The sequence below is a fragment of the Cebidichthys violaceus genome, unplaced genomic scaffold (genome assembly GCF_023349555.1).
Source record: "Cebidichthys violaceus isolate CVI_PGR_0920_01 unplaced genomic scaffold, fCebVio1.0.p SCAF_1, whole genome shotgun sequence".
Classification (NCBI taxonomy): domain Eukaryota; kingdom Metazoa; phylum Chordata; class Actinopteri; order Perciformes; family Stichaeidae; genus Cebidichthys; species Cebidichthys violaceus.
Window position 1 is genome coordinate 8519350 of NW_027176262.1, and position 24991 is coordinate 8544340.

The 24991-nt window shown below is 39.2% G+C and overlaps 1 protein-coding gene across 2 annotated transcripts; it reads left to right on the forward strand.

Annotated features, from left to right (window-relative positions):
- The first annotated feature begins 74 nt into the window (after positions 1-74).
- On the forward strand, positions 75-21416 carry mmp28 (matrix metallopeptidase 28). Of its 2 annotated transcripts, XR_011102809.1 has the most exons (9): positions 75-453; positions 2172-2248; positions 2799-2998; positions 9394-9615; positions 14027-14272; positions 17442-17591; positions 18398-18565; positions 19169-19827; positions 19926-21416. XR_011102809.1 is itself a non-coding variant. In XM_068709276.1 (8 exons), exons 1-8 carry the CDS (start codon positions 328-330, stop codon positions 19561-19563), a joined length of 1584 nt encoding a protein of 527 aa, XP_068565377.1. In that variant the 5' UTR covers positions 75-327; the 3' UTR covers positions 19564-21416. The 2 variants fall into 2 exon arrangements, 1 of the variants encoding a protein (XP_068565377.1); XM_068709276.1 differs by having other exon boundaries at positions 19169-21416.
- The last annotated feature ends 3575 nt before the right edge of the window (positions 21417-24991 follow it).

The following is a 24991-nucleotide window of genomic DNA, read 5'->3' on the forward strand; positions in this document are numbered from 1 at the left end:
CTTTGTGAGTTTATTCCCATAATTTGCAATATTAATTATTTTATCCAGTCAGACATTAAAAAAAGCAATCTATAAAGTGCACTATTATATACATGAAGAGAAGCTGGTGTTTCTGCAGGCGGGCAGAGAGGGGCGGTGCTGGCCCTCCTCCTGTAACACTACGGGGCACGAATAGGCTCCGTCACTCCTCGCGGTGATGGAGATGTCAGGCGAGCAGCAGCATGCTCTTAGGTAGACAGTGAGGACGTCCAACAATGGGGAAAGAAAGTATTTGCGACTCCACAGAAATGCGTGTAGCGGTGTATTGATTAGTGTGGTTGTCCCGCAATGAGCCGCCGACCTCCGGATCGGAGTGGAGCTGGACGGGACATGAGGGCAGCCTGGATCCTGACTGTGACCTCCCTCATCACCGCTCAGACTGCCGGAGGAGCACCGCTGGTCTCGGACCCTGGGGTACTCCTGTCTTTAGATCTAATGGTGTTTGGTAGTAAGATATTTATCGCTGAATAAAGAGTTTTCTTTACTTTTTTGCGATCCGTGTATAAAAACAAAGCTTATAGGGAAATGTGTCATGCTGGAATTCATCCTAATGTTTGCGTTATTGTCCCTCTTAAACAGCTCGAATACAGTTTTATCGCCTTTCTACTTAATGATTTGTACTAATTTTATGAAAATTGCCTATAAACATGATTTTGAACTGTTTGGGGTTGAGACAAAATAATTTATTTTCATGTGCTTAGTCTATAGTTGGAGATGACTGTTGACCTAAGTCCTCAATAAGCCTATTTAGACTTACGTTATGAAAGTTTTAAATCCCTGTGCGGTCTGATTAACCTCAAACATAAGCCAGGTCTAACATAAACTGTACATGTCTTTGACTGTAAAATTACTTCTGACAAAGGGAACGAATATTGTTTATATGCATAGCCCATGTGTAAAACGTGATGCTAACTAATGCATTATGCTCATTGTATCCATCAATTGTGCAAGCTCAGTTTGTGGCAAAGGGAACCTTTTAATCCTTCTCTAGATATTTCAGACAGCAGTGGTTGGTCAGACCCTAGATGAAAATGAAGCTATATATATATATATATATATATATATATATATATATATATATATATATATAATCTTTTTTGTTTAAAGGGTTGAACTCTGGGATATGTCTATTAAAAATTAGACCAAGGCCTTTTAGTATTACACTACATTGGATTAATTTTACTTTTCTATTGTGAATCTACTTGAGTTAAATATACTGACAACTGCTACATGTTTACTTTATTGTCTACATTAAAAGTTAATGTGCTGCATATGGTGACAGAAAAAGACCAAGCCCAGTACAACAGTTTGTGTCTGAGGGTGCTTTGGGGTTTTACCATTTAATTGCCATAGTGTGGTTTAAACTGCACTAGTTTAATTTGCCAGCTGTCTTCGTTGGCCATCCTTACAGAGCATATAATGTTAGGCTGTTACATGTGTTTCCCAGACTTTTCTCTTGCTCCAACATAAAAAGCCTTCTGGCATGTTTCAGTATCTCTAATGGGACAAAGGGACATTTTTGCACTTTCCTGTTTACTGGAGTACATCTGTCTTCTCAATTTTAATTTCTATCCCACCTTCACCACATCTGTAATCATAGCTGTGCCTGCTGTTGTCTGAACACGAAACCGGCTACATCCATATGAGAGATCGTAATATTAAATCAACAAGGCTACTCTCAACCGCAACGCAGCAACATCTTTTGTCATGCACCCAGTTGGTTCATTTTTCACACTATTTTATAGGCGCTGAAGTATTCTCGGCTTGCATGTTTGCATGAGATGCTTGAGAAATAATAACTATGAATTTTCTGGGACACCTCAGGGGTTTCTCTCTTATGGGTGGTCCAGATCTATACATCCGCCTTGACAACCTACAGCAGTTACAGTATGAATGGAAAATTATCTTAACACTATATATGATTTGTTCCTTTCCCTCCTGAGGAGGTTTGCCTCTCTGGGGATTTACCAGCGTGGGTACTTATGAGAGGCAAAGTGTTACTGTGAAATAATCACGTTTTTTTTATACAGAGGGGATCTTGGGTGCAAAATAATAATCAGAAAGTTTTTTTTTTGTGTTTAGTTGTAGCATTTCTGAAGTAGTGTTAACAAGTTTTACATCGACTGTTGCAGGTTTTTCTGGAAAAGTACGGCTACCTCCATCAGGACAACCACATCCACAATGCAGTAGAGATGCAGTCAGCTATCTGGTAGGTGGTCAAATGTATGTGATTGGATTTCAGAACAAAGTGATGCATATTTTTCCTCAACATTTTGCGAACCACAGCTAGCTGCTGCTCAGTGCGTTCATCAGGGGGAAGGGTGAGCTCGGTGTGGGAAGAGCCCCGGAGCTGAACGCCAGTGCAGTGCAGTAAAACACACCCTCACTTCTGCACGGGAAGAGACCTCTCCTGAACCCTCTCTGAACCACCCAGGAATGCCAAGAACCTCGCCCTCTGGCCAAAATACTGACTGTACAATGATGAAAACTGATTGAAAAGCTTTGCTTGTGCTGAGTGTTGGGTAGTAAACTGTGTGTGATTGACAAACATGTAAAGTGTCATGTGTGATTGAGACACTGAAATGATAAATGGTTCTAAATAGTTTATGAAATTCTTGAACCATTGTTCCTGTATTTTAAAAAACTGACCATGACTTCATGACCCTAGGCAATCACATGACAGAAGCATTATGAACAATGTGTTAAACTTTTCTAAACTTGCCTGAAGAGAATCATGCAAACATTTCCTCTCTCTGCAGTGAGTTCCAGTGGCTTTCCCGGCTTCCTGTCACAGGCGAGCTTGACAGCGTCACCCTGAGGCAGATGGCGGAGCCCCGATGTGGGGTGTCGGATGAGGGCAGCCAGCAGATCTGGATTCAGAGAGTAAATGCCATCTTCACCGGAAAGGGCGGCGCTCTCAGGCGACCACGGCACCGCAGGAAGCGCTCTGCTACGCAAGGTATTGTGTGAAACATGTACACGTGTGAGACACCATGTTTGTTTTTGAGTATCGTGAGAGAGCATAGCAGCATGTATGTTTTATGTGCATGGAAGACCAAACTGAACATTGGAAACTGTGACATCATTCATTGTCCTGCAGGGCAAAACGCTGAGAAATTTCAAGGTGGAATCTTTCCATCGGAATTAACAGGAATTCATGGGAACTAACGTGATTAAAATGGCAACAATTCAACATTGTGATTTAGCTGTCACTGAACAGCAACAACAAAACATTCCCAAGTCCCCCATCTCCAAAACATTTTTTCCTCAATGTCACACTCATCTTCACTATTCAAGCTAGTTAAGGATGGCTCTGTGTCGATGGCTCGAGTTTGCCCTAATGGCCACCACTTGTGATTTGGTTTTAGTATTCCCAAACAAAGACCACTGACATTCGGAGGAAGCTGACGTTGGTGGGATCTGGAGGATAGTCGAATGCAGTGCATGGTTACAATTCAATTAAAAGGGCATCTTTAAATCAAAACATGCCGTTGGACCTGGTATGTGTATTTTCACAGTTAAAGCATAACATTTTATATTAAAATCGTGCACAATTTCCAAAAATCCCAAGTTTAATTTCCCACGGAAAATGTTTGGCTTTTTGCATCCCTGTTGTCCTGTATGTGTAGGTTTGTGTGTCCTGTTGAGGAGTGGTCTTGAAGACAGTTAACTGGGAGGGTCTGACCCAATAAACGAAAGCACTAAATAGAGCTGAGGGTATAATTAAAGCTGGCGGAATGTCTGATGTTGCACGCGTCAGCCTGGATGTTTCCTGCTTATACCTGCAATTACGCAAGTCAAAGTATCTCTTACATCATCTTTGCTGGTTGAAAATCTTTATTTTACAAGTTGCGTGCTCCACCGTGGTTTTGAGAAAGTATGAGAATCCCTTGAGTCCAAAAGACCACTCAAGTTTGTTTAAGAACAATCCTCAATATTTCCAAGCTGTGCACTAGAAATACTACAGTTTTGACCAGTTTCGTGTCTGTGTAGTTTGATAGTTCCTCTAAATTCCTTTCAAGAATTAGTGAGGCTCTTATTAGAGATTCTACAAATGTTCTTCTAAACTCAGCAATAAAAGCATTCATTGGTGTGCAATTTAAACTGGCTTTAAGTAGTTAAGAGTGCAGCTGGGCACTGCCAGATTTCTTGCAGACTCCATGGGGTAATTGAGGTCCCCTCCTATCTTACAGAAATATTTGACAATTACTAACAGGTATAGTTTCTCCCCTGTTTTATAAACGTGTGGGAGACTTTGAGTGGAGCTGAGGCAAAGTCTTTAAACTAAAATGGATTTTTTTTTACCCTATAGATGTTGCATTTATTTTGCCTTCACATGCATGGGGATCAGTTGGGGTTGTTGAAGCCATATGGCTCAGGGTATTTGTGAATTTGGGGACGTTAGCTGGATGTCTCAAAAGAAAATAATTATTATTTGGTATACACTGCATTTTTGTCCTTTTATAAACTTAAAGGCTCCATTTTAACACTATACATTTGTGTCTTTAATGACTTATGTCATTCCTCACAGTCATTTGTGAATGCGCAGCAGCAGCAGCAGCAGTAGTCCTTGGTGACAACCCCAGGAGTAGGAGGTTTTCTTCTCCCTCTGCCTCTACTTTTGCCTCCGGCCTCATGATGTGTGAAGCCTCTGCATTCCTTTCTGTCACTGACGAGGTTGGCTAATGTTCGGGGAATGCAGCGGTGGCTGATGTTTGCTGCTGCCTCTTCATGTCGGTACCTGAAACGTTCCTTCTGGTAAACACATCCACAACTGACTGGGTGGAATTGTGTTGTTTGCCCGGCTGGCTGACTATTTAAATGGCCAGAAATCTTCCTGGATGAATGAGTAAATATCTTGCTGACTGACTGTCTTGGATGGATTACAGCCTGTTCTTGATTAAGAAAACAACTCTCTGCCATTATTTTAGACCCAGACATGACTCATATGACATGTGGCAGTATTGTTATTACCCAAAGAGTTAGGTGGAAGATCATTTTACACTCTCAGGTAAAATCTCTTTCAGTTCTGGTTTCATATGTCCACTGATCTAGTTTAGCAATGTAATGACTTCATTGTGACTACAGTAAGGCTGTGTAACCACCGCCATGTACTCAAACAATAGTTTGCGTTGTGCTACAGTTGCAGCAGATATGTTTCTGCACGTGGTTTGAAGAAATCTTACCGAAGAGTTTAATGTTTGGATAGAGCATTTGGTCAAACGGATTCAGACACATGCCAGTGAACCCACTTTTAATTACTTGTGTGCAGCCCTTGTTGGAATGAATCTTTCTGACTTGAGCGATCCCGGACTTTTCCTCTAGCGCCATTTGTTGTTGTGTGTGAAATGTTTTGACAGTAATTGGATGGATTCAATGACATTTGGTACAGACATTCTCTGAATGAATTGTGATCACTTTGACAAAAACCTAATGCTAACTCTTGGCGCTGTTTGACATTGATAGCTGACACCTGCTGCTAAACCCAGCCTGCAGAGATGAGTCTGATGGGCTGCTTTGTTTATTCACTCTCAGCTGTGGTGTGATTTGATTTTGTTTTGTGTGAACATGATCGCCTCTGAGCTTGCTGGAACCGTAAAACAAACCTTGACTTGTGTTGGTATCTGATGGTCGTTCCCACTGATATTTACAGAGCTGACATTCCACCACCCATGTCCAAGATAAGCGCTAGAAGTGTGATAGGTGTGTGTGTGTTTGTTTTACATGTGCACTTTTGGATTCTGTGCCCTGGCCTGGAAACTGTTAACCAACTGTTAGCCATTTCACAACAACGTCAATTACTGTAATTTTACACTATTTCAGCAGAATGCACAGATTGGAGCTCAGGGTTTTGCTCACGATTGCTTGATTAGTAATTGCTGAAACGCTAAGATGGTGAACCTGTTTGACCCAAACTGGTTTTCATTCTCATGGTGGGCATGTTAGTGTGCTGACTTTAGCATTTAGCTGCGTTAAACAACCTCCAAGCGTACACCAGTACCAAACAAAATCTTTCTGCACCTCTACAAACAATAACTCTGGCTATCAGATGATCTCAGTCACTTCCTAATGTCTGTGATAACCCTCCCTCCCCACACCGCTGCTATAGAGTGTATCATGATAATTGCTTCCATAAGGGAAGTCGGGGAATGTCCTGTGTATCTGACTTCCTGGCTTCCCTGCAGTCCTCGGGGACCTCTTACTCTGCGGCAGTCTGGGATGGAGAGAAGGCGCCTGAGCTCTGCTGAGAATACAGATTTACACACATCATGTGGGAGCAAGCCAAATGCATATAGTTCATCCAGTGTCCCAGATATGCACTTATGTATAAAGATCTGACTTTAAAAGGAGAATGCATGTTGTCACGGCAGGGAAATTACTTCTGAGGTTCAATTCTTACCTTCTTGCACCCTTTTTTTTAGTAGCTGTGGCCAAAGGCGTTATGTTTTTGGAATGTCCACCCATCTGTCTGTCTATAGACAACATGCGTCCCATTTTTGTGAAAGCGATATCTCAGGACTGCTTGAGGGAATTTCTTGGTCAAAGGTCAGGGTCACTGTGATAGGCTAATTATGACAATTTTGCATAAATGTGTAATGGGATAAAGTGATGATCTCATGACATTTTGGACAGATATGGATGTAAATTGCAATTTGACTGGTTGGCGTAGGCAAAGTATTTTTCCTTGAATGAATGCAAATCAATGGAATGATTGTTATTCACTCCCATACAGTTGTAGTGTTCTGCTGCTTTCACTTTTATTATCTAACATTTCTGTGAAGCGTTGCAACAAAAATACCAAGGATCAAGTTTACACCAAGACTTGTGTTGAGTTTACTGCTGAAGCACAACTTCTGTTTGTGTGTTTACACAAACAGAAACACACATTGATGTCATCGCCATGTCTTAATGGCTCCAGATATCCAAATATTTTCCTTCCTCCAGGGAGCTGTTGAGGTTCACAGTATGCAGTGCATACCTTTTGTATATCGCTCTCATCTTTCACATGACTTTCTGCTGTGTATAATTCAACTCAGCACAAACGGCATCTAAATAACTCAAGGGTCCACATTCTCAAACCTGACTGCCTCCGTGTATTAGTGAGCAGAAGTATTTGCAGACCTCCCACTTGCAGTTGGCCTCCACATCGGGGAAAACATACACCGACCGCATCTTTAAATATTTTGACAACTGTAAGTGTGCTTGATTTGTCTTGCCACTCTCTAGTTAAACCCCAAATGTGAAAGTATGTGTAACTTTGTAAAGCCCTAGCACACAGGGTACTTCTATTGCGTTTGATTCTAGCACTCTGTGTCTCACCCTCTCTTGAACCCTCTTACAAATACAAGTACAAATACTTTTAAAGGGCAGTACCCTGGTTTTGTAAGAGTTATTGCCACTTCACCTTTTGTAGAGATCTCCTTTTTTTGACTCGAAACCTTGAGACTTTGATAAGAACAATATATATAAAATACTGAAAAACATCAACTATATATATATATATATATATATATATATATATATATATATATATATATATATATATATATGTTGTTGTCCTTGTTGGAGCAATTGTATGTGTTGTTTGTTCACTTTGCATAAGGCCATTTCAACGGAATTAATATATATATATATATGATTTAAAATATAATTATTTTAAAGAGATATTCAGACTGAATTTTACGTTTATTTGGGATTTTGCCTGGGTAAAATGTAACAAAAGAGCTAAAATCCTCTATTCCAAATATTTTCATTATCTCCAGAGCTTTGATCTCTTGCCAATAAGAAAAAGTTAGAGGACCAGAAGATCAGAAAATATGAAATGGGTTCGGTATTTTTGGAGATGATTTAGATGATTATTACAGCGAACTGTACTTCTTAAAATGCCTCTTATCCTCTTGTGTTCACCAACTCTTTCATCACCACAGTCCACTCTTGGACATGGACAGTCCACTCTTGGACTTGGACAGTCCAGCGTCTCCAGCTGCCTTCCCTCGAAGGTTCATATTATCTAATGATTGTTTCCTGTGAGGTGCCTCTTTGTTCGTTTGTTGTGTTGCATTGTTTGCTGTTATGTTTGCTTTGTCGTCAGATTGCTACATTCAGTAATCCTATTCATATACAAAGAGATTAGCGTTTTTGTAAATTAAAGAACGGCTGAATTTAACTCCACACTTCCATCTCTCCCTAAACGAATGTGAGATTCTGAAGTTTGCGGCACGTGTAATTATATCTAAGCTGAGAAACCACAGACATGTGTTGAAGTCAATTGTTTAGTCAAGAGTGTATTCAGAGTGCTTGTTAGTTTACCCAGCTGTGTGCTGATGTGGTTAACATCCTATCATTTTGGATGTAGAGAGACTCTACTTCAAAGCCTCACAGTTGAACATGGGATGTCTGGCATCCAAATTTATAATACGGATATGCAAGATGTAAATACATAGATAGCTATTACAGTAGGTAATAATAATATGAATTGTTTGTGAAACCTTTTTTCAAAGCCACCTTAAATGTCAGTAACAAAACCAGTAGAAACACCAGGTATGAATTCAAACAAGCTTGCAAACAAACAGATAGGAAACAGACGAATTAGTTGGATGAAAACAAATTGCAGTGTGTATTTATTTGTTTGAAGGACTTTGTCAGATGCGATCTCAGTAACAGAAATTTGAAAAGCCGTTGGTTCAAGTAAGATGAGACTGGGAAGGCCAGTGGGCGAGGTGGCAGCTTGCTGAGGCTGCAGGTTTTACACTTGATTTCCCTCTTCTTTTCATGAATTTGAATTAGTTATGTTTGAACTTGTCAGGCTTTGCGTTTGGCCTGTGTTGTATTGACATAACTGTTAACTCATTTCTTGCATGGACTCCTGCCTACAGTTCTGCTTTTGTGAGTGCCAACAAACATTTTCAGCCCTCTACAAGGTGTGGTGGCACCGGAAGGAAAAATCTAACAATTCCCTCAAATTTAAAGCTAAGTATGTTCACTAATGTGAACATACGTAGTGTCTGATTTCACATTCAACAACAAAACAATGAGCCAGATTCAGTCACACAAACTAATATTTTATATGAGTCCAATAGAATATGGCTACGGTGGAAAAGGGTTAAAGTTGTTACATTTGTCCCATGCCATTCAGATGCGTAGCTCTCATAACTCATTTGTGTTGGATTATTACAATAAATAGTTTTTTATTGACAAACAGGGGTTTTTTTTGCTCACAGAAACACTTTTTATTAATGTGTGATTTGAGCTTACACTGGCTGTAAGTCTGTGATAAATACGATTGTGAGCTTCATGCCTGCCTGTCTCATACATCTGTTCCTCTTTCTCTCTCTGTGTTTATGTATTGTCCAGCTGAGAAGTGGTACAAACGTCACCTGACCTACCAGATAGTGAATTGGCCTCGCCACCTGTCTCTGGGCTCCATGCGACTGGCGGTGCGCGCTGCCTTCCAGCTGTGGAGCAACGTGTCGGGCCTGGTGTTCCAGGAGGCTGCCGAAGGCCCCGCAGACATCCGACTGGCATTTTACAAGGGAGACCACAACGACGGGGCCAGCAATGCCTTCGACGGACCAGGTCAGGGACAACCACACACTGAGTCAAGTCATCACGGATCTGACTATCTGATCCATACTTTAAATCAGTGTGTGTGTGTGTGTGTGTGTGTGTATGTGTGTGTGATGATTGTTTTGTGGCATGATCTTGTGTATGTAATTTGCCCTTTAGACTTCTCTTGTAAATGAGATCCTGATCCCAACTTCCTGATTACATTAAGCTGAACAAGTATTGCTGTTTGTGTTTTCACAATAACCGGATTACTGTGAATAAACCGGATTAAGATAATAGTTTGGGGACACACTGCACTGACCAGAATAACACAATAGTAACACACCTTGCCCCTACAAGGCAAGTCCTGTGTGCTTTATGTACATTAAAAGACAATAAGACAAGATAACAAAATATAGAGACACATAAATAGGGTTTAAAATAGAATAGAACAGGGGTATTCAATTAAAATTCCAAAAGGTCCAGATTGAGAAAATCTCCTCGTGCAAAGGTCCGGAACATTACAATAATATCTAACTTGCGCTATTTAGTGTGGTATGTATGTATGTGTGTGTATATATATATATATATATATATATATATATATATGTATATTTATATATATATATATATATATATATATATGTATATTTATATATGTATATTTTTATATATATATTCAAGAAGCCTAGTAGTAGTAGTAACGTCTCTGTTAAATCAAATAAAGAAAGTGTACATCAATTATATTTTAACAATTATTATTCTCAGTTTTCAAATTGAACTGGATGGATTATAAATAATACATAGAAATACGTAAATAAATGTTTTTCTCATTTCAAGTAAAATAAAGGCTGGATTAAAGACATAATAACAACATAACTGAAAACTTTCAAAAAATGTGCATCTTAAGAGGAAATGGTGCATAGTTACAAAATCATTTCACCTCAGGTTAATAGCAGACCATCTCAAGGTGTTAGTCAGAGAGAACCAGGACATTCTGATGTAGCATTTCAAAATTAAAGCCCTTCAAAATCACATGCATGAGCTAACTTCAAATCGCATTCATGAGACAATTTGTCTAACTTCAGATTAGATTTTAGAGGAAATGGTGCATAGCTAACAATCATTTCAATATAGGCGCCCCGTCAAAATGTAATAATTCTCAATAATCTATCGGTTTTAGGTCCAGGGTCCGGATGCAACGGCGTCTGGGTCCGGATCCGGACCGCGGTCCGCCTATTAGTGACCCCTGATGTAGATTAAAAAAAATGAATCATTGCCCAGCACTAAATATTCTATAATTAGGGCCCGAGCAAGCGACAACGTTGACACACATGTCCACCTCAGCTAGATCTAAAAAAAGCCTCTCAGAGCTTTAAGCTCCGCCTACTTAGATTTTCCGCCATTTTGAATTTTGTGAAAAACACATTTTTGCTAACTTCTCCTACACGCTGATTTCGACTGATACCAAATTTGCTCTGAATCATTATTGGATCTACATCATCAAAAGTTCGCACTTTTTGGGATCAACCTCAAATTTGGTCAGGATGCTCTTCAGGCCTTTGTGATCAAATTCATGAGTTTTCATGGAAGAACCTTGACGTGGCGTGGCGGCCATTTTGCCTCATTCGGCATGAACAATAAAGTTGTTATAACTCCAAGGTGCATTATTAAATCTGCAAAAAATTACATATGCATGATGCTAATTCAAGAATGAGCATATATCAATGCCAAAAATGTTCAATAACTCATAGCGCCACCTACTGGCAAAAGGAAATGTCACATTTCATACTTTTATTTACTCCTCCTAGCCAGTTGACCAGATCAGTCTCAAATTTAGTAAGGAAAGCCTTATGACGTTGAAGTCGCTTCATCATGAAGCGTTTGCAAAGCAGTGCTGTGACATTAAATGAACCTTCTTGCCTTAAGTTCTTAAGCCACTTTAGACTCGTATTAAACCAGCAAAATGTTGCATAAAGAAATGTTCAGGTGTTTGTGATTGAATTGTTGTCTTTAGATGACCAACATGTAACTCCAGACTACAGACACTATATTTGGACCAACATGTTTAACGTTAAAACAGTTGAGCCAACTTACCGTATATTTTCAGGCAGGGATTGTCCCTGAATTCATACATCAACATTTATTTTTAAACATGACAGTAGTATAACATAGAATTAGAAAGAACAAACAGACTTACAAGCATGACATAACTTTTAGGAATTTATTGTAACCCTCACTTTGAAACAGGAAAAACTCCCTCAAAAAACTCCTTTAACAAGGAGAAAAGAGGAAGAAACCTGAGAGAGGAGGGATTCCTAGATGGACAGAAGTGTAAAACACACTAAGTGCGTTGAGTCTTGTGAAATCTCTTCACAAGTGCAGAAGCGTTGAGTCTTGTGAACTCCCTTCACAAGTGCAGAAGCGTTGAGTCTTGTGAACTCTCTTCACAAGTGCAGAAGCGTTGAGTCTTGTGAACTCCCTTCACAAGTGCAGAAGCGTTGAGTCTTGTGAACTCCCTTCACAAGTGCAGAAGCGTTGAGTCTTGTGAACTCCCTTCACAAGTGCAGAAGCGTTGAGTCTTGTGAACTCCCTTCACAAGTGCAGAAGCGTTGAGTCTTGTGAACTCCCTTCACAAGTGCAGAAGCGTTGGTTCTTGTGAACTCCCTTCACAAGTCTTGAACACTAAAATGGGGAGCCAGGCATCAGAAGACTTTGTACCATTTCTTCTTCTTCTTCTGCTTTAAGGTGAGCTGGCTCTCGAGATCTTTCAGCTGGGCCTTCAACAAGGACTCGGTCATCTGCAGCTCCTCTTTCTTTTCCTGCAGAGTCTGCTGGATTTCTCCACTGACCTGAAGGAGGGAAGACCTCTCCTGCTTCCAAAGGAGACGCTCAGTATTGAGCAGATCTTCTGCCTTTTTGAGGGCTGTTTTGACCCAGTCGGTCGTCGATATCTGCTCCACCAGCTGGGCTTGGGACCGCTGGTTTCTGGTGGACATCTTTTGAGCTTCCTTCTCCAGTGATTCAAGAGCAGCTGCCTGCTTCTCCTGGGCATGCTCTTGCAGCTGTGCCGTGACAGATAAATGTTTCTGAAAACGGAGACGCTCAGCTTTCAACAGATGTTCTGCCTTTTCCAGGGCGGTTTTGATCCTGTTGGTCTCGAATCTCGCCCGGGCTCTCTCTATTGCCCGCTGAGCCGGCTTACTATGTGTGTGAAGAACTTCCAGGCATCTTCTGTTCTTTTCCATCTGCTCTGTGAGGGAAGACTTCTCCTCTTGCCATTGAATCTTTCCATTTCTCAGCTCCTCCTCAGCCTTAGAAAGTGCGGCCTTGATAGTGGATGTCTGCTGCTTAAGCTCGCTCTGAGCGTTTAGCAGCTTCGTCCTGGTCTTTTCCAGCTGGGATTTCAGAAGCTCAGTGTCCATGGATGGAGTTTGGACTTGTTTTGCCTGAGCTTCACGCAGCTGGGCTTTCAGGCCACATATCCTCTTATGCTCATCTCCTTCTTTGTATTCCTGGAGAGCATCGAGGAAATACTGGAGACAGTCTTCATCGATATCCAGGAGGACCCTGTCCTTAGTTTGTGTTTCAATGAAAGTCGCCTTGCTGTCCAATAGTTGGCATCTCACTTGCTCCTCTAGTGAACGCAGGTAGAAATTCATTGCAGGTTCCTTGGAATCAATTTGCATTTCACTCTGGTTCTGCTCCATGGTTCTGTTCAGTGAACTCTGCATCGCTTCTGCTACTCTCAAATGCTTATGAGGACTAATCTACTATAGGTTTTAATTTAGACTCTAGGCAAACATCAAAGCCACATAATCGTGCTGTCACGTGACATCACGATTATGTGGCTTTGATGTTTGCCTAGAGTTTTTGTTTATGTTTGAATATGATTTCTGATCCATAAAAACATTCAAAGACTGAATGTTTTTGTTTATCTTTGAATATAATGATTTCTGATCCATAAAATATGGAAAAGAATAAAATAGAAAACATGTATTCATGTATGTATATTTTATTTCTCAACCTTTTAAAAACGTGTCTTTCTTCTGATTGAGGCCACAGTTTAACAGAAAAAAATATTGCAGCTTGGACATAAAACTACAATATTTTACTAGAAAAAAAAGACAAGATAAAATTCCAATTAATCAGAAGTTTTCTTATTTTCTACACTGATAATCTTGCACCCTGTTGTGTTGTCCTACTGATTTAGAGTGTTATTAATAGTGGTTCCAGATAATCAACTAATTTCACTGATATTTGATTGTACACTGTCAAATAATACTAAACAATGAAAATAAACCAACTAGTCAACAACTGAGCAGTGACCTACTCAAGTCACCACTCAGCAGTTGATAATGTATTTATTTTGGTCAAACACTGTACTCTGATACTGTACAACACACTGCCTCTCACTGTTCCTCTCCTTTTTGACTTTCAGGAGGAACTCTGGCTCACGCCTTCCTGCCTCGCAGGGGGGAAGCCCACTTTGACATGGCTGAGAGGTGGACGCTAAACGGACACAAGGGACACAACCTGTTCATGGTGACCGCCCACGAGATCGGGCACACTCTGGGACTGGAGCACTCCCCCGTCCGTCACGCCTTAATGTCGCCGTACTACAGGAAACTCGGCCGCAGCCTGGTGCTGAGCTGGGACGACATCATCGCAGTGCAGCAGCTGTACGGTGAGATGATACCTCTTCATGGCGCAGATCCTACTTGTGGGTTCATTGTTAGAAACTCATGCTGTGTGGACAAGCATTGTCCAATAATGTTGAACTTTAAATTCTTGTCCAGATTCAAACATTTCTAAGATGCCAAAAGAAGCTTAACAGCTCAACTCAAGGGAAATGATTTATTTGTGGAATAGAGAGAGGAGTGTTAAACGTAGCACCTTCACCAGACAGAGAGATATTTTACCGCCTTTCCAAAGGGTTGGGGGGGGGGGCAAACGCTTTAGTGGACAGATGACAAATGCTTCACTGCCTGGCCTCAGGACGGCTGGGTTAAAGATGGTGAATTGAGGTTGCAGTTTAGAATAGACTATTATTGAAATACAGAGAACCACTTACATGAATTACTGACTTGTTATGAAACCAGTTGTCTTTGAGGAATCGTAGGAGTAGAGTAATTTTTACTCTGCTGCCCATTAAAGCGGGAGTCGTGGCACTGATCTGTGAAAAGGCCAAAGAGGCAGCCTGAAGGCCACCAGCTGCAGACACAGAATGAGAATGAGTAGAACAGTAGAGCTGTTGAGAGTTCACTGAGTTTATTAAAACCTAGATTTGACAAAAAAAATCACCTTAACAGTTTTGGATCCAGAAAGCTATCTTCATGTAGTTTCCGAGTAGTGTCTTTCTGTCTGTTTGTCTTTCTCGTGAAACAAAGCTCCCAGCAATGAATGTGATTACAAGTGAGATTACTTAAAGGTTTCTCTATAGAATGGAAAAAGAAAGAGCAGATTATTATTTTTGTATTGTGTTCTTGGCAAACACAAGGAGTTGAAACAACACCCTCTATGTGCTTTTAGTTGAGCTTGTCCCTAACAGCACGATGAGTTTGTTCTATCAGTTGCAGCTCTGTGGCCTCTCAGCCGCTTGGAAAAGTAGGTTTGGACTGAGGGTAGCAGAGGTGGTGTGATCGTCATAATAACACTCTGCCCTGAAACACACACACACACACACACACACACACACACACACACAGCTTTGTCGGCACTGTTGTAATAGGTTGCTGCGGTAGCTGCAGAATGTGGAGTGTTACATACATCTGTGTGCATGACTAATGTAATAGTTTCTGTTTACTTTGAACATGTTGTTCCTTCTGGCATGTGTGAGGCAGGTTTCCACATGTGCAGAGCTCTTCTATTACTTGTGCCCTCTCTGCAGCAAAGGGGCTGATTTCCCCGCAGCAGTTGCACAAGAACATTGTCTTTAAAGTATCTTCTGCCACTACTTGACCTCCTCTGTGATGGTGTGCTGAATGTTCAAGATGCAAATAGTGCATCACGTGCTTACACTGCTTTGACTCTGAAATGAGGTGTAGAACAGCTGCAAAGGGCCAGTGAACACACCGAATGCTGCAGGAATGTTTGCATTTCTGCAGGACAGTCCCACAATCATTTGGATAATTTAACTCAGAACTTGAGATTGAGATCAACAGAAGCTTGCAGGCAGGCCGGGTCCAGATTCCTCTTTCTGTATTTAATATTTGAGGATATTTCCCATCTGCTTTGCCTCTGGTGATATTCTGGCTTCAGCTTCCTAAAATGGTATTTGCCAGCCTTTATTCCTCAGGGCCTCCCTCATTCACTCTGGATTAAAACAACCGCAACTCACCACTCTGCTGCCTCAGACACACATTTCCATTTTCAGCTCAGTTACACTCAATAACTGTTGCACTTAATGCCATTTATCTATGTGACCATATACTACCATTGAATTAATGAATGGCAGTTAGAATGGCAGTTAGAACAGATGATTAGTTTTTAGGTGCTCTTTGAGCTCTATGTGTTTTGCTTTTATACTGAAGGCTAAACCTGTAAATGTTTGCTTATCGGTCTTTAAAGAAAGAATCATTGGCAGCTTACTCTGATAACCTTTTTTTAGATGCTTGACAAGAAGTTGTCCAGGATCCTTCTGCTCAGTTTAGCAAAATGAAACATGCTTCAGACATGTTTGCTTATCATCCTGATTTCCACCCTGTGGCAGTCATTTCTGCAGACTGCAGCTGCTCCCACATAAAAGTCATGCAACTCCAGATACATAGGAAACTAAAACTGACAGGTCTGTAGGCGTCATGAAAAACACTACATCTGCTTAAAGATATGAGCTGTGGGCAATGTGAGTATATCTGGTTGTGTGTGTGTGTGTGTGTGTGTGTGTGTGTGTGTGTGTGTGAGATAGAGAGAGAGAGAGAGAGAGAGAGAGAGACTTTTTTTTAAGTTGTAATACTTTTGCTTCAGCAAAATATCTGAATTCTTCTTCCACCACTGATGAATGTAAACAGCATAAGGAGGGAGGTGAAGTCAGACAACCAGCCTTTATCTTACAACACACTGCTCCACACACACACACACACACACACACACACACACACACACACACACACACACACACACACACACACACTGCTACACAGCTATTCATGTGTTATCCACTCTGGTGTGTGTATGTCTATTTTCCTGCCGTCTTCCTCCTGTTCTTGGGTGTGCTGATTTTATCCACCTCCTACACAAATGTTTGTTCAACTCCTTGCAAACAAAATGACTGTAATCATGTCTAAGCACCATCGTTTACATACATTGGTATGTTGTTCTTTTTCCTTTTGTCCTGTTTGAGTCTTTCTTTATTCTTTTCATCTCATGTGCCAGAAATCTGCAATATTAGGCTGTACAGGCAAAAAAAAGATTTTATTTGTGCTAACACAGTACTTTTGAGGTTCCAGTGTGCGCTCTATCTACAGTCCATTGTTTATTTCCTGTGCAGTACAATGTCATCCATCAGTGTACATCAACTAAGCCACATCCCGTAAAGGACAATTTAGATGTTAACATTATCCAAGTCCTGTTTTAGGAGGTCTTCACTGTTTGTCTTTCCAATTGTTCCCATGCTGTCCAATTTAGGAAATACTTAAATTGCTGTTGACATGCTTGAGAAATTAGACTGTCTGTCCTCACAGTTTTTTTTGGTCACTGTAGGTTTTAAATAACAAACTATGCCTGGGAAATTTAAGCACAGGTGGATGGACAACAACCCTACTCAAAGTGATTATGCCAGTATGTGGATTCTCATTTCATGGCCTTGTCTGAAGCCTTTTAGGTTCACAGTGTTGTTGCTTTGTTTTTGCCCTCAGGTAAGCCGTCAGGTGATCGCCCGGTGAGGCTGCAAGGCCAAGTTTTGCACGCCGCTCTGCAGGAGTGGGAGTTCACAGAGCTTCACAACGGGCATAAGACCACAGGGCAGCCTCTCTACTGCCAGGGTGTCTTTGATGCCATCACCATGGGTGAGGTCAGAGAGAAATAGAAGTTGAATGTAACATTCAGCCATATCCTTCCTGACTGTGGCTATTGGTGGATCTTCAAAAAGCTGAAAACTCTTGCAGAAACAGAAGAGATTCCTGTTATCATATTTATCTTTCTAAAACAAGTTTTCTGCACCAGTTTATTCTTTGAGAAAAGTCTTAAATCAATGTTCACTTGCCAGATTTTTATCCGAAACTTTCAACCACATCTCAGAGTCTTTATACGCTGTGATACATGACGCAATACCCTTAAAATACATCGTAAGACCTCATCACCACTTTGAGTTCTAACCGTTTACATCAGCGATGCAGTTTATATTGTATATACTATACATTGAATGTAAGATATCACAACTAAACATTCATAGTTTGTGATAACTCCTTGGACCACTGTATCAATGCAACATAATTCACATAGACATGGTCAAAGCACAAGGGAATGAATTGCGTGACTAACCCAAGGCAAGGTTTATTATGAAGAATGCTGTTCAAATATCATAAAATGGCATAGTATAGTATGCCATAAACAATGAATAACACACTATGACATTAGAATTCATTGTATAGTACAACATGAAGAATTAATAATACAGTGTGTCATAAAGAAATCATACAAATGTCATACGTTTGCCATAAAATGCCATAGAAAAAGCCATAGTTTAGAATGTAATAAAAAATATTGAAATGTCATAAAAAAGCCCTAGTATCATATGCCATAAAAATGTACAGTATTGCTTGTCAGTAAAAGGTCAAGATTGAACTTAATGTGGTACATATATATTGTACAGACCAGAATGAGACAGTGCTGGTGTTTCGGGGCAGTGTGTACTGGACAGTGTCGGCTGAAGGCGGTGTGAGCGGCCCGCTGCCTCTCCGTCATCGCTGGTCTGACCTTCCTCCGGCCATCGAGGCTGCTGCCTTCTCCCCGCTGGACTCCAAGTGGTATTTTTTTAAAGGTACTGCTTCACTCAACTCATTAATGGGATTCTCACACTTCCTTTTAAAGACATTCCCTAAGCTACTGCCTAACTTCACAAGTCTGTTAAAGCTCCCAAAATAGATGCTATTTGGCCTTTAAATAGGAAAGTGCTATTTAAAGAGTATACCGCACTGAAGCCACAGCTGTCATCTTAAAGTAGATTCACCTTTGTGTTAAAGGTGAGAACTTGTTTGAAGTGTATCTTTCCTGCTAATAGCCAAAAACCTGACAGTTATCTAGATTCACCTATCTGCTGGATGCAAAACAGTTTTATGCAAAATACAGAAGCTAGGACATTGTTGTTAGTATGCTTATTATCTCCTTAATTTTCTCTGTCCATTTTTGTATTTTAATAAAAATCTTAGAATTGTTGTCTTTTAGAGAGCAAGTGGCCAAATCAGTTTGACCTGTGTCACAGTATGATGTCGTGTGAAATGTGACATGTTGGATGAATTTGTGGAGCCACTATTATCAAATATAATATGATGGTACTTTGCAGATGATTTTAACAGCACATTTTTATTATTTTTGAATCATAGAATTTGTAACTTTGCATTTTTCTCCTCGTCTCATGGTGCAGGGAAGCGAATGTGGCGCTACTCAGGCAGTGTGCTGGACCAGGGCTTTCCCAGGAAGAGCAGTGAGTTGGGGCTGCCTCGACACCCTGACTGTGTCTTCTACTACGCTCCTCTGGGTCACATGGTCCTCTTCAAGGGCTCCCGTTACTCTGTGCTGAACCTCAAAACCCTGCACCAAGAGCCCTACTACCCTCGCAGGCTGACAGACTGGACGGGTGTGCCACAGGGGACCAATGGGGCGCTGACCCGTCCCGACGGACGCCTCTACCTGTTCAGAGAGCAGCAATTCTGGAGATTTGACCCGGTCAAGGTTCGAGTCACCAGAGAGGGCCAGTGGGCCAAGGATCTGAGCTGGACTGGTTGTAGAGACTCTCCTCAGAGCAACAATATTCTTTGACCAGCAGAGGGCGCTGTAAGCCTCAGATAATGTGCAATTTGTTGACGTACATACTATAATGTAAAGGTGCCGTAGCTTTTTCACCCTAAACCCACATTGAGTTTATATGTTGCAATGTGAGCATAGCTCAGCAAACTCCATGAAGGGATTCAACTAAAATAGACCCCCTTGTTTTTTTACATTTTAAAGCACAAATAGTATTTATTCTGTGAAGCAATGAATATTAATGTACATGGATGTACAATTCTAGCCTCATTAATACAGGTAAGATAATGAAAGGACTGGGCACTCTTAAGTAAGCAGACCAAACAGTTTTTTTGGTTTGAACAATGCTTTTAAAACCATTTTTTTTTTCTCTACAGCAATCCGACTAAATCAGATTTCAGTGACATTAAAGAGATCCTTCACGCTGAGATCATCTGTTTCAAAGGCATCAAGCAGTAAAACATTAGCTTGCATAGTTGAGTAATGTGACAGAAACCTAAACTGGCATTAAGTACTCTGACAGCGACACTTTTTCTTCATGTTGTGCTTTTCACAGAGCTATATTTTAGCACAATAGCTGCACAAATAAGTAGTTGGATCTAAATATAGAAGTCATTTAAACATTCAAGAATATTATTACCTGCACTGTTTGAAATATTACTCACTTTGTACCGCTCTGTTGGCAGCTCTGTTTAAACAATTGTACTGTATATTGTAGACACTTATGTGACAAATCAAACCATTTTAAGTCATTTCTGAGTGGAAAGTGTCACCTGCAGCTGAACTTTGGTTTCTTCTGTACTCCAGAGGACTTGTCTTTAGCCAGACTACACAGCTGTGTCCTCCTGCATAGCTTCAGAACCACTTTAACAGGTTTATCATCTTGTCCAACCTCTGTTGCAGTCCTCCATGTGATATGTTATATTATTATTACCCCAGCATGTGACATATTAGCAGGCATTTAGATGAAGAACTCATCGACTGGCTCCTCGTTGTTTGTGCGTGCCGACAGCAGCTCAGCAGTAGTCCTGTTCTCCACAAAAGGCCCTTTGGAGGGACTTTGTCCTGCTGCCACAGTCCTGCTGCCACAGCCCTTCCTGGCTGCATCTGCACATGAGGGTGTATGTGTGTCCGTGGCAGACATTCAATCAGCTCCTTGGCCAGACCCTCAACAGCTGCAGGTCTCTCAGAGTGGAGATTCATCAAAACGTCCGTAGAGCAAGCAATGATTTTGACTGCCGTATCAGACTTCAGTGAGATGGGGACTCCTGTGTCTACGTTGGTTTCTGGCTCCTCCTCCTCCTATTCCAGAAGGAGATGGGAGGAGTGGGCAATTAGAAACCTTTGATATTTAAGTGCCTGGTGTACCTGGTGAGCTACCAGTGCTCACCATGTACAAAGGCTGAGTCCTTACCGTTGTGGCCCGAGGTTTGAATTTGACCCCCAGCCCTTTGCTGCATGTCGTCCCCTCTCTCTCCCCCTTTACTGTCTAATACCTGGCTATCCAAATAGGAAAAATGCAAAGACATTCAAGGAAAAAACAAGATTTGCTGTTGTATTTTACTCAGCTTGAAATCAGTGTTGTTTCTTTGTATAGTATCAATTCAAAGTGACTTGAGAAAGCAGTTTCATAACCTTTGGGTGGGTAAATTGCAGGTGATTTTGCAGGATAAGACTGATGTTTTCTTAATACATTTTTAATGACAGTATTGGGAGCTAAAGAAAGGCCTATGGGCTGGAAAATGTATATGAAACACTTCTGTAGAAGCCTCTGATCTGATCACTTCAATAAACTGCATAGTAATACAGCTACATGTCTTGTAAAAACTTTCCAACTGTTCAATTTAAATATTAAAAGGTTAACTGTGTTTTCTTGTAACTTTCAGTGTGACTCAACATACTACATTATGTGTATTCTTAAAGTCTAACAAGTGTGTAGAATATATTTTTTTCGTGAACATTTGCAAAGGGAAAGTATTGTATATAATGTAACAAGTAATATGTATAAAGAAATATTAAATAGCGTCACAGTATAGTATGCAAGAAAAATTCATAAAAGTAATAGAATAGTATGCCATAAACAGTTATAGTATAGTATGTAATAAAAAACATGGTATAGTAAGTCAGAAAAATAGATAAAGTATGTCATAAAAAAGTGATAATTTAGTAAGTGATTCAAATTCACAATAAAGTATGTCAAGAAAAAGTCACAAAAAGTCACTGTATCACATGACATGAAAAGTCACAGTATAGACAAAAGTCATGATATACTACGTCGTGAAAAAACCCATAAAAACGTCATAGTATAATATAACATGTTGAAAAAAGTCTTAAAAAAGTCACAGTATAGCATGTCGAAAAAATCATAAAAGTCACAGTATAGCATGTCGAAAAAATCATAAAAGTCATAGTATAGCATGTCGAAAAAATCATAAAAGTCATAGTATAGCATGTCGAAAAAATCATAAAAGTCATAGTATAGCATGTCGAAAAAATCATAAAAGTCATAGTATAGCATGTCGAAAAAGTCAGTATAACATGTCGAAAAAAGTCAGAATAAAATGTCGAAAAAAGTCTTAAAAAGTCATAGTATATAGCATGTCGAAAAAGTCATAGTATAGTTTGTCGAAAAAAGTCTTAAAAAGTCATATTATAGTTTGTCGAAAAAAAGTCTTTAAAAAGTCATAGTATAACATGTCTTAAAAAGTCAAAGTATAGCATGTTGAAAAAGTCATAGTATAGTTTGTCGAAAAAAGTCAGAATAAAATGTCGAAAAAAGTCTTAAAAAGTCATAGGATACATGTCGAAAAAAAGTCTTAAAAAGTCGAAGTATAGCATGTCGAAAAAAGTCATAGTATAGCATGTCAAAAAAGTCATTGTATAGTTTGTCGAAAAAAAGTCTTAAAAAGTCATAGTGTAACATCTCGAAAAAAGTCAATAAAAAGTCATAGTATAACATGTCGAAAAAAGTCTTAAAAAGTCATAGTGTAACATCTCGAAAAAAGTCAATAAAAAGTCATAGTATAACATGTCGAAAAAAGTCTTAAAAAGTCATAGTGTAACATCTCGAAAAAAGTCAATAAAAAGTCATAGTGTAACATGTCGAAAAAAGTCTTAAAAACTCATAGAATAGCATGTCGAAAAAAAGTCTTAAAAAGTCGAAGTATAGTATGTCGAAAAAGTCATAGTATAGTTTGTCGAAAAAAGTCAGAATAAAATGTCTAAAAAAGTATTAAAAAGTCATAGTACAGCATGTCGAAAAAGTCAGTATAACATATTGAAAAAAGTCAATAAAAAGTCATAGTGTAGCATGTCGAAAAACATAATACAAAAGTAATAGTGTAGTTTGTCAAAAAAGTAATAAAAAAGTCATAGTATAGCATGTCAAAAAAAAGTCTTAAAAAGTCAAAGTATAGCATGTCGAAAAAGTCATAGTATAGTTTGTCTAAAAAAAGTCAGAATAAAATGTCTAAAAAAGTCTAAAAAGTCATAGTATAGCATGTCGAAAAAAGTAATTTCTAGGTAGCTTAACACACGGGCGTAAAGGGACCTTTGCATAAAGTTATCTTTTTGAAAAAAGTAAAAAATGAATAGAATAGTTTGTCAAAAAAAGTTATAAAAAAGTCATAGTCATATGACTCCATCATCCATCTCATATTCTCCATGTCTGTTTTCAAAATGTTGTCAAAGTATAGCATGTCGAAAAAGTCAGTATATCATATCGAAAAATGTCATAGTATAGCATGTTGAATATAGTTTGTCGAAAAAAAGTCTTAAAAAGTCATAGTATAGCATGTCGAAAAAAGTCATAGTATAGCATGTTGAATATAGTTTGTCGAAAAAAAGTCTTAAAAAGTCATAGTATAGCATGTCGAAAAAAGTCATAGTATAGTTTGTCAAAAAAAGTCATAGTATAGTTTGTCAAAAAAGTCATAGTATAGTTTGTCAAAAAAGTCATAGTATAGTTTGTCGAAAAAAGTCAATAAAAAGTCATAGTATAGCATGTCAAAAAAAAGTCAGAATACAATGTCTAAAAAAGTATTAAAAAGTCATAGTATAGCATGTCGAAAAAAGTCAGAAAAAGTCATAGTATATAGCATGTGGAAAAAAGTCACAGTATAGTTTGTCAAAAAAAGTCACAAAAAAGTCATAATATAGCATGTCAAAAAGAGTCAGAATAAAATGTCGGAAAAGGCAATAAAAAAGTCAAAGTATAGCATTTTGAAATAAGTCATAAAAAAGTAAAAGATAGCATGTTGAAAACAATCATAAAAGTCATAGTATAGCAAGTTGAAAAAAGTCAATGTAGCATGTCAAATAAAGTCATAAAAAAGTCATAGTATAGTTTGTCAATACAATTCATAGTACAGTATGTCATACAGTCATAAAATGTCACTCACAAAGAATCATAGTATAGTTCTTCATAAAAAGTCATAAAAACGTAATTGTATAGTATGTCATAAAAACAAATAGTAAAGTATGACAAAGTCATAGTATAGTATGTGATAAACATTCATAAAAAAGTCTGAGTATCGTATGTCATAACAAGTCATAAAAACAGTCAGTCATAAAAGTTTGAGCAACAACATTCTTTGACCAGCAGAGGGCGCTGTACGCTTTAGATAATGTGTAATGTGTTGATGTACATACTACATTGTAAAGGTGCTATAGCTTTTACACCCTAAAGCACATTGAGTTTATATGTTGCAATGTGAGCATAGCTCAGTAAACTCACGCCAAAAACAAACCCACTTGGTTTATACATATTGAAGCATATGTAGTATGTATACTTCAGAGGAATGAATATTTCTGTAGTACAAGGATGTACAATTATAGCCTCATTAATAGAGGTACTATAATGAAAGGACTGGGCACTAATTAAGCAGACCAGGCTCCTTTCTTTGTTGGAACAATGCTTTTAAAAGCCTCTGTTTTTGCACACTGACAGTGAAATCCAAAGGTATGCGTCATCTCTTCTGCAGTATCACTAACTATGTAACAAATTGTAGAAATGACTAGTTACTTACTTAAGGTTTATGGTTCTGTTGCCTAAGTCTTTATCACTGAAATTCAAATAAAACACGAAATTCGATCTAGTTTGTGACTGAAGGCCAACAATAGTTTGACAAAACTGTAGTTATAAATTGGTGACATCGATCATTCACTTCTGACCTTTTCATCCGATCACAGTATTCACTTTGCATGGGATTTTTCCATGACTGCAGGCAGAGCAGCCGTCTGTCAGACTAATGCAGATCATTGATTACTCAGCTCACAGCAGAGTTTACTAATCCTACAGATAATTCATTTTGACACTGGCATTATAACACTTGTCATCATGTGGAAACATGTCAGAACACACAGCAAAGCCTTCATAATCTGAGCACAACAGAAAGATGGTTTATTAATGTATCTTTTAATACTAAGCCGTCAACATTTTACA

Excerpts from the sequence above, each read along its gene's own strand:
- mmp28 (XM_068709276.1), top strand. The coding sequence starts at position 328 with ATGAGCCGCCGACCTCCGGATCGGAGTGGAGCTGGACGGGACATGAGG. Across the intron at positions 9,616-14,026 it reads CAATGCCTTCGACGGACCAG|GAGGAACTCTGGCTCACGCC; the intron begins GTCAGGGACAAC and ends TTTGACTTTCAG. Across the intron at positions 18,566-19,168 it reads CAAGTGGTATTTTTTTAAAG|GGAAGCGAATGTGGCGCTAC; the intron begins GTACTGCTTCAC and ends CTCATGGTGCAG.